At 46.7% G+C, this 9,198-nt stretch overlaps 2 protein-coding genes across 4 annotated transcripts in view; both read left to right on the top strand.

Annotated features, from left to right (window-relative positions):
- The window catches only part of Magoh (mago homolog, exon junction complex subunit), a 12,781-nt gene extending 11,852 nt beyond the window's left edge, over window positions 1–929 (top strand). The window contains exon 6 of the mRNA XM_033767576.1: window positions 852–929. The gene's annotated coding sequence lies outside the window, so the exon portion shown is untranslated. The remainder of the gene's footprint in view (window positions 1–851) is intronic.
- Czib (CXXC motif containing zinc binding protein) lies at window positions 21–8,810 on the top strand. Of its 3 annotated transcripts, none has more exons than XM_033767574.1 (8): window positions 21–649; window positions 852–935; window positions 1,935–1,991; window positions 2,437–2,518; window positions 2,726–2,757; window positions 4,512–4,589; window positions 5,306–5,371; window positions 6,893–8,810. In XM_033767574.1, the coding sequence occupies exons 1-8, from the start codon at window positions 644–646 to the stop codon at window positions 6,968–6,970; spliced, it is 483 nt and encodes a 160-aa protein (XP_033623465.1). In that variant the 5' UTR covers window positions 21–643; the 3' UTR covers window positions 6,971–8,810. The 3 variants fall into 3 exon arrangements, with proteins under 3 accessions (XP_033623465.1, XP_033623466.1, XP_010608658.1); XM_033767575.1 differs by lacking the exon at window positions 21–649 and adding an exon at window positions 1,213–1,235 and having other exon boundaries at window positions 872–935; XM_010610356.3 differs by lacking the exons at window positions 21–649; window positions 852–935 and having other exon boundaries at window positions 1,213–1,991.
- Window positions 8,811–9,198: the final 388 nt, after the last annotated feature.

Raw genomic sequence — 9,198 nt, 5'->3', positions numbered from 1 at the left:
ACCAAAAAAAAAAAAAAAAGGTGACTTCAAATTTTAAAGTCACAGAGCACATCTTGAATGAGGGGCCCAGAGCCCCTGCCCAGTAAAGGTGAGATAAGCTAAGACAAGTGGGGTCACGGAGGAGAGCCCGCCGGAGTGGCGTGTCCAGTCAAGAGCCACGATGAGAAGGACGAGGACATGGGCATTCCCCTGGAAAGAATCTAGACCAGGATTCTGGGCAGCTCCAGAGGAAGTAGTTAAAGAGGAGAAAGACACTATCCTCAAATCTGCGACGCTGTCCCTGGGCAGGAGGAGCCAGGATGAACCCAGAAACCTCAGGCCAGGCAGCGTAGGGTTGAGCCAGAAAAGAGAACCAACGGGTAGGAACTGTCTTGTCCGCTTAGTGCCGGCACAAAATCGGGGTTCTGTGAGTATATGTGGCACTGCCAATTCCTGGAGGCCAGTTCACACAGGCCGGAACACTGGATTGACCACGGGTACCAGTTCTCCTAAAATGAGGTTCACCGGGTAGGTGACTGGCCGGTAGCCTAGTCCGCAGCCGGAGCCCTGCCCCCGGACGAGCTAAAGTTTGCAAGCCCCGCCTCCTTTTACGACTGGCCGGAAAGTAGCGGCATCAGCTTGCGCTGTACTGAGCCAGATCAACATGGGGGTGAGGGGTCGGTCGCCTGCTTCAGGCGCGGGACAGCCGGGCTGGGAAAGGTGGTGAGGACCTGGGAGGCAGGGGCTCGAGCCAGGAGAGAATAATGGCAGCCAAGTCGCGCAGAGGGAGTGGGCGGCAGAGCTAGAGCTGGGGTCCTGGGGCGCACCGGCGCCGCCCCTGCTGTTGATAGTGTGGCCCGCCCTCCCTTTAGAAAATCGCGCTGCAGCTCAGAGCCACGCTGGAGAACCTCACCAACCTCCGGCCGCTGGGCGAGGACTTCCGGTGGTACCTCAAGGTGCGGGGCTGGGGAGAGCGGGCCCTGAGGAGGGATGCGCATTCGGAGAGTGGGCACCTTGGGGCCTCCGGGGTGGTGTGGCCTGCGCTGACCTCATTGTCTCCGGCAGCATGAGAAATATTTGCGCAGACGTTAAATGTTAGGGTTTTTATGGCTAAATTTTTAGGTTTTCTTTAACTTTACTGGTTCATCTCTGACAGTTGGAAAATGTGTTGTTTTCCTTTTGTTAAATATTTTGTGATCTGTAAATGGACACTAATCGAAATGCTACTTGAAGGGATCTTGTGACTATTTAATAAGGTAAATAATTTCACCTCCTATTTTGTTGATCGGGTTGTATTGTGAAATAGCTTAATATTGTGCATGATCTACCCTTTCTTCCCCACTCCACATTGATAAGCCTGGTACCCTAGTAGCAAGGTCTGCAGAGGTCCTCTTCCTATCTGAACAGTTTAAGGTCTTTCCCTGTCACTGATCCCAGAGATTCTGCTCTGTTCTAATACAAATCCCAGAACCCTTCTAAACCAGTCAAAAGCCCTGTCCTCTGGGAAGCCACCCTTGACTTTTATTTCCAAACACTTTTGAAGCTGGAGCTCCAGGGTTTATGTGGGGAATCAGTGTTCTTTGATTACAAGAGGCAGAGTCTAGTGATGGAGACAGAAATATGGAGTAACAGCAGTGTAATAAACACTTAAATCAGGGACTGAGAGGGGACACAAAGGAATCCCTAAGCAGGCTGAGTGGCTGGGGGCCTGTTGAAGCCATTTCTGGACCACGTAAGTCTTGAATCTTCAGCTCGGTGGGTCCTTCATAGAGGAAGGCAAGTACCTCAACATGAGAAGCACCTGGGTATGTTCTTGACCTAGAGATAAGTCTGGTTATATCCTTGGGCTGGTTGTAAAAATGGAGAGTGTCAGTAAGAAGGTGGGTTATGAGCCTGCTTGTCTCACATCGTCCGCAGCTGCTTTACTAGTATTCTTATTCCTCCCACCCCCCAAGATGAAATGTGGCAACTGTGGTGAAATTTCAGAGAAGTGGCAGTACATCCGACTGATGGTAAGTGGCATTCTCCAACACACACACACACACACACACGCACACGCACACGCATATACCTCTTGGCAGGAATTTGGAGAAACTAGCTTTCATCTCTTCAGTGCTTTGGATTCCACTCTTTGTGATTTGGGAGGACAAGCATCAATGTGATCAGCACTGGGAACAATAAGCATTTTGTGATATTAGACAGAGTTCAAGAAGGAACCCTTCCTCGGTCCCGATAAACCTCCCAGGATCCTTCTTGTTGGTGCTGCAGATTGACCCCAGCAGTTTGTACACACTAAATACTGAGCCGCACCTCTGTTCTCTGCGATTCCTGTTTTAGCAAGTCACTGACCTCTCTGGGTCTTGGTCTCTTCATTTGGGTAGTAAGTGGAGGGTTGGAGTCTCAGTATCCTTACATCAAATGGATATGTGATCAGAGGTTCTGTTTGCTTTTTGCCAGGACAGTGTGGCATTGAAGGGAGGCCGTGGCAGTGCCTCTATGGTCCAGAAATGCAAGCTGTGTGCACGGGAGAATTCCATCGGTAGGTCAGGCTGTGATCACTGAGTTCTGCCAGGATGGCCCACAACTTTCTGATACCAGACTAAAAGGCTCATATTACCTGTAGGTGTACTTATGCCTGAGGTATTAAAGCCTTTGCAGCTGTCTGTCTTTCCCAGAGCTACATCTGGGCACTAGGGTGGAGCTTGGATATGGATGCAAGTCAACTTTGTCTTCTCTTATGTTTCAGAGATTTTGAGCAGCACCATCAAGCCTTATAATGTAAGTTTGCTGCCATAGTGCCAAGCGTGGTGGAATGACATATAAACTGAAAATGAAGAGGCCTGGTTGCTAGGGTCACAGCTACATCAGAGGGACCTGCTATAGGACATTCACTCACATATGTTTTTACTCTTTAATTCACTGAGTTCATTTGCTTAATCACTTACTTATTCACCATATACTAAATGCCTGGTAAAGAAAAGATTCATTAACATTGCAGCACCTTCCTATACAAGGTAGCTGCTCAGTTTCCATGGCCAAGAGCACTTGCCTTGTCTACATCTTAGGGGACTAGCTAGTCTTCTCAGAAACCATGGAGGATAGTCCTTTGCTGCAACCTATCTTGGAGAATTCCAATGTTATTGTTAGATAGTTGTGCAGTACTTTGTAAGAGGTTAGCCCACGGGGGAGGAAGGGGTGAAATACTTTGGGTCTGTGTAAAGAATGGCAGTTATTTGTATTTTTTCCTTTATTTGACATTAAAAATATCTGAATTATGTCAAATTTTCACAATATCCTGAAGTTGAAGAGCACAGTTAAATGAGGACTTGCCCTCAAGTCAGTCATAATGTAGTAAAAGATGCAGACCAGCTCACATCCAACATCCGTTAGTGCCAGACGTGTAGTTGAAGTGAAACAATTTTTACAGTAAGTGACAGGATGACTGTTGATGTGTAGCGTGTAGCTGTGGCACTTGGGGTTTCTAAACCCGTAGGTCAGGTAGGCATGAGTTTCCTAGCTCCCCATCCTCAAAGAGCTGCCCTTCCACACACATCCCTTTCCAAAGGCTTTCATAAAGGCCTCGCTGCATGACAGTAGCAGCAAAAGGTGATGGCTGTGTGTTCTGGGGCCATTTGGATTATCTGGAGACTTCATACCTTAATATTCCATTGGTGATTTTATCTACCATTTATTGGGTTTAGTATTAGCTCCTGTGCTGGGCTCTTCACACATATTCCAGATTCTCACAGGTGACCTGCAGAGGTTTCCTTGGCTCCTTTGAAATTTTAGAACTCTAATGCCCGAAGGGGAAGAGAGGCAGAGCCCAGCCTGATATCCAGACAGGCTGACCCTAGAATCTACATCCCTTTTCTGCAGCATCCACGTCCACAGAGGGTTGTCAGTGTGTGTGACTGTGGTTGCACAGAGGTTGAAAAAGATTACTCAGAGATGAGATTTAGTTCAGTCGTGGAAAACTTAAAGGGACTGCTTCTTGGGCATAAGAGAGCCTTGGAAACATCAATGAACTGAAACTGCTCAGGTTATTTATGTGTAACTTAAGAACATGAGAACAAAGATGTAGAAGAAAAGCACTTGCAACATATTCTATAGGAGTTTTGGTCAGGGGACAGGGCCGGAATGGGATGGTTTATTATATGATACATGTCAACCTAGTTTAAGTAATCCTGTTGGGGAAGAGTGGACATGATGGCCAATGCAAACATCTCTCAGAACAAACCGCTTTTTCTTCTGCTGACAGTTGTCCTGCAGATTCTGCCCTATTCAAGAGCCTGGAACCGTTGTCTCAAAAGTCCCTTCTTTGTTCCCATCCGCTTCAAATATTCCTTTGGCCAGAGTCTCCCCACAGAGGGTCTCATGAGGAGCATGCCCAAGGCAGGCTTGTTTCAGAATGGAGGAGTTATTCCTGGTCCCATTCTAGGCTCACAAGGACAGTAAAGCCCACATGGCAGGAAGAACATGGGGTCCTCTGAGAGCATAGTTGGGCCTACCTCCACAACACACTTCCTTTCTAGGCTGAAGACAATGAGAAGTTCAAGACAATCGTAGAGTTTGAGTGCCGGGGCCTCGAACCAGTTGATTTCCAGCCCCAGGTACGTGTGTCTTTTGGGGGAACTGTGTCTTTGAGGAGGGAATGTATGAAGTGACTGCAGAACTTTGCTTCCTACAGAAGCCGTGGACTCGAAATTCTCCTTTGTAAGAACATAATAATTGTCACTCATAAGTGCCTTCTGTATGCTGGGCACTGTGCCCATTTAACATGTGACATCATTTAATCCTCACAGTACCCTATGAAATGATTCATCCTCTTTCTGATGAAGAAAGAACTTCAGAGAGTTTTGCAGCTGTCCAGGGTCACACACTTAGTAAGCAGTGAAGCTTTATAGAAGTTGAACCCAGGTCTGTCTGACTCCAGAACTAGTGCCTACCTCCCTTATTTATATAGCATTTTCACCTCACAACAGATCTGTGAGGTAAAGGAGAAGAGGTAATATTCTTCATTTCTTAAATAAAATAAACTAAGGTCCAGAGAGAGAAGTGACACATGTCCTGGGTCCTCGGTAAATTGGGAGTGAAAGAGTTCACCTCACTCCTGCCTTCTGGTCCGTGGCTGTAATTTGGAAGAAGCACTCTAGTTCAGAGCCAGCTACCAAGCCCTGAAAGCTCAGCAGTTATTCCAGAACAGCTGCACACTATGCATCTGTCTCCATCCCAGACCTGCTAGAGGGGCAACCTCCTGGGCAAGTTCACATGCCAGCCCTGTGCCTCCCTTCCCTAAGACTAACTGCTGCTTTCCTGTCCCCCGTAGGCGGGGTTTGCTGCTGAGGGTGCGGAGTCAGGGACAGTCTTCAATGACATTAATCTGCAGGAGAAGGTATATGACCTGGGGGACTTGCAGGGTGCTGTAGGACTTCGGGTGGGATTGTCTGACCAGATCGATGGAAAGCTGGTTCTACATTTTTGTGCTTTTTGCTATTTCAATGGACACCCGTGTGGTGCTGAGCTGCTGTTTAGTGTTCCTATGTGCAAGGAAGTGAGATGTGCCTGGCAGAGAAAATACATATTAGAAAACCTTTTTTTAAAAAAGCTTTCCTCTACACAGACTTACTGAACATAAAATTCTATATACAGATTAACCTGGACCTTCTGCCTCAAAACATGATCCTTTCCTACTAATATCAATAGGTTGGTCAAAAAGCAATTTACTCCAAAATAAACAGAGAAATGCCCAGTACACATCAGATGAATGGCCTTATCGCTGGAACTGTAATCGTTTTTACAAGATAATTAACAAGTAGGACAGACCCACTGAAAGGGTGCTGAAGAACTGACAGGAGACATCAAGATGCCATTTTGTGCACTGCCACTGTGATGCCGTCCTGTTTCTGGATCATAATGTTCCTGTTATCTGATTCTAGGCACACCACAGGAATATCAGTGGGGTCAGAAGTCAGTTTAGCTGCTTGCTAACATATCATCTGATAGAGTCCCATGGCAACCCACAGTAAGTCCTGAATCTGTACACAGGACTCCTACGGGGGATGGATTCTTCATTGTATCCTCCAAGTGCTGCTCTAAAGTCGCTTCCATCCTGCTGGCAGCCGTCCACCCTTGCCCAGGACCCAGCAGTCAGTCCCATCCCCCATGTTAGATAATCTTCATTGAAGCATGAATTAGTGCTCTTGGCGGTGAGCTCAGGCAGTCCTCAATATATGTTAAGTGAGGTGTCTAAAGTGTACATGAAACAAAGTTATCTACTGATCATTTAGTGAAAACATGACCCAAGGCTCACAGGAACCTAACCCCATATTTTCCCTGGGAGCAATGGTCAGTATTCATTTAGTGTTTGTAGTGACTTTATCCATCTAACAAATAATCATTGTTACTACCTGTGGAAAAGTCTTGTGCTCAGTCATTGGGGAAGGACAAAAACTGCCTTCTAAACTGGACATGGTGGCAGGTGCCTGTAGTCCCAAAACTTGGGAGACTGTGGGGGACGGATTGTTTGAGCCCAGGAGTTCCAGACTGCCTGGGCAACATAATGAGACCTTGCCTCAAAACAAAGCAAAACTCTTCACTCCATTTGCATGTTCTCTAATATAATAGCTGCATATACTGAGCTCTGCTTTGTGCCAGGTACTAGGCTACATGTGTTTCCTCATTGGAGCCTCCACATTGAATCTAAAGTCTGTTGTACCTTTCTTTAATACAGAACAGAACTGAGACTTAGAGGAGTTCAGAGACTTGCACACAGACACAAAGCTGAAGGAGCTGGAGTTCAGGTCAAGCTTTGTGGTTCTGTCCTGAGTGTCTTGAGCCAGAGCCGCAGTCTCATCCGTTCTGCAGAGTGACCCATTCTGTGCTGTGAGGCTAACACCGCCCTCTTATTCCATAGGACTGGACTGACTATGATGAGAAGACTCAGGAGTCTGTGGGAATCTTCGAGGTCACACACCAGTTCGTGAAGTGCTGAACCCCCTTGCTGCACACTTCTCCTTAAGAACTGAGAAGAGACAAAGTGCCCCAACAATAGCACCTGCAGAGGCTGGTGCCTGTGTCCCTCATCTCTTGGCAGCTGTACCATGCCCTTCTGATCTGCATGCTGGGCTTTGTCTTAGCTCCTAGGCCTCATCAATAAAGCCCTGGTTCTTGCTGCCCTGATGTGTGAAGGAAGAGTCAGGAGGCAGCCCCTCCTTCCACAAAAAAGAATTCACACCGGAGGGCTCAGCTTTCTGGCCCCTTCTTTTGGTCCTAAGTCCCTGATCCACTTTCCAAAACATGCAGGAGCACAGGTTTCTAAAGGCTCTCCAGCTCAGGAAGAGTAGGACCCAGAGGACTGAAGGTGTCAGAGCCAGTGGCACCATGGAATGATGCCATAAGCCAAGCAGTCCTGAGCCAAACACTGCACTGACCAACCTGCCTCTCAGGTAAACCCAAGCTTCTGTTGGCTGGTGACACTTCACATAGCAGGACTAAAAGACTTTAGAGGGCAGCAGCTCACTCCTGGCCTATTTTTGCTGTACATAATTCCTGGCTAATGGTCATTAGGTCTGCTCACTTGCTGTGATGGGGCATTCCCAGCCCATCTGGAGCATTGGTATGAAAGTTTGTCCTTGTGTTGAGTCAGCCTCTGTGCTCCCTGAGGTTCTCCTGTGGATCCTAGTTTGCCCCTGTGGCCACACTATTGTGTTGTTCTGCCTCTGGGCAATACTTTGGAGTTGTGAAGAGGTAGTCAAGAGCTGCTCGTGGGCCCAAGATCCCCAGCCAGACAAGGGCTTGGCCATGAGAGGATGCACATGCCTTCACTCTGGTGAACCCACCATTTATAAAACCTGTTAACCACAGTCCTTAATTCTCCACTGTTCTGGCGGAACTTGGAATTCTTTGGAAGAAAAAGTATCTGTGGCTACCACTTTCTGTGAGTGGGAAAGGGTCTGCCAACTCCCGGGCTGGCTACAGGGCTCTAGGAAGAAATCTTTTGGTTTCAGGCAAAGCTGGCTGTGCAAGGGTGTGCAGGGCTGTCCCCTTTTCAGTCTGACAGCCACACTGTGGCTCTAAATCACTACATTCCCTATTGCCTGGGCTCTTCTGCATCTGACAGCAGGCCTTCTGCAGTCTTCCTTCAGCCCACCCCTTGCCCACTGCCTGGTCCACTGCCTCGACAGGAAGTCAGTCACACAGGGAACTTAGGGTAGGGGGAAGCATCTGTTCTTGCATTTAGTCTCTTAGCCAGTGTGTAAGTTGCAGAAGTCAAGGTTACTTCATATTTTAAATTACTTTGGATATGTCAGGAGGTAGGAGAACTCAAGTGGATCATTAACAGGTTAAAACTGGAAAAGATATTCAGTGGAACTCAATATCCATTTAACAAATCAAACTCTTAGCAACCAGGAGTAAAAGGGAACTCCAAGAAGTATATCTACAGAAAACCTAGAGCAAGTGTTTAATCAGTGATGGAAGTGTTTGAAGTAGGACACACCCAAGGTCAGGAGAGAGGAGGAGCCCTCAGCCACAGCTGCTGTTCTTTGTGTTGGATGCCACTGGTGTGGGATGATAAGGTGAAAAGTTAGAAAAGGGAGAAAGAACTCAGTTCTTCACAGATAATGGTTTTCTGCTATTCCAAAAGAACAGATGCTAGGTCTAAGATTAACTTACAGAAATTGAGTGCATTTCAGTATACTATTTATAATTCAAGAAAAGATAATCACAACAGCAACCAAAAAATACCCCCTCAAAAGTAACTGATAAGAACTGGACATGGTGGCACACGCCTATAATCCCAGCACTCAGGAGGCTGAGACAGGAGGATCGCTGTGAGTTCAAGACCAGCCTGGGCTACATAGTTCCAGGTTAGTCTCCACATAGTGAGGCCTTGTCTCAAAAACAAACAAACAAACAAAACTGGTAAGAACTTTCACATCTATATGGTAGAGCCTAAAGCAATGAAGATCTGTACTATTAATGGATAGGAAGGCTTGAATAAAGATACTATAAAGTTGATAAATTAGTTTATAAGTTCTTACTGAAGTCTCAACTTCTCTAGTGGAATTTGATTCTGAAATCTAAATTGTACAGATGGGAGATTAATCCCTGTCAGTTATTGGTGTATTTATGATACTGGCAATGGTTATTCAAATTGCCCAGCAGAATAGGAACCAAAGGGAACTGCTGATGCATGAAACTGATAACAACATGGTGAAG

This window comes from Fukomys damarensis, unplaced genomic scaffold, assembly GCF_012274545.1.
Source record: "Fukomys damarensis isolate Sample0158 unplaced genomic scaffold, DMR_v1.0_HiC HiC_scaffold_23, whole genome shotgun sequence".
In the NCBI taxonomy this organism is placed as follows: domain Eukaryota; kingdom Metazoa; phylum Chordata; class Mammalia; order Rodentia; family Bathyergidae; genus Fukomys; species Fukomys damarensis.
The sequence above is the reverse complement of the archived record's forward strand: the minus strand, read 5'-3'. Positions and strand labels throughout refer to the sequence as shown.

Coding starts and splice junctions, on each gene's coding strand:
- Czib (XM_010610356.3), top strand. CDS start 1,839: ATGGAGAGTGTCAGTAAGAAGGTGGGTTATGAGCCTGCTTGTCTCACA. Junction 2,519..2,725: donor TGCACGGGAGAATTCCATCG/GTAGGTCAGGCT, acceptor CTTATGTTTCAG/AGATTTTGAGCAGCACCATC. Junction 2,758..4,511: donor GCACCATCAAGCCTTATAAT/GTAAGTTTGCTG, acceptor CTTCCTTTCTAG/GCTGAAGACAATGAGAAGTT.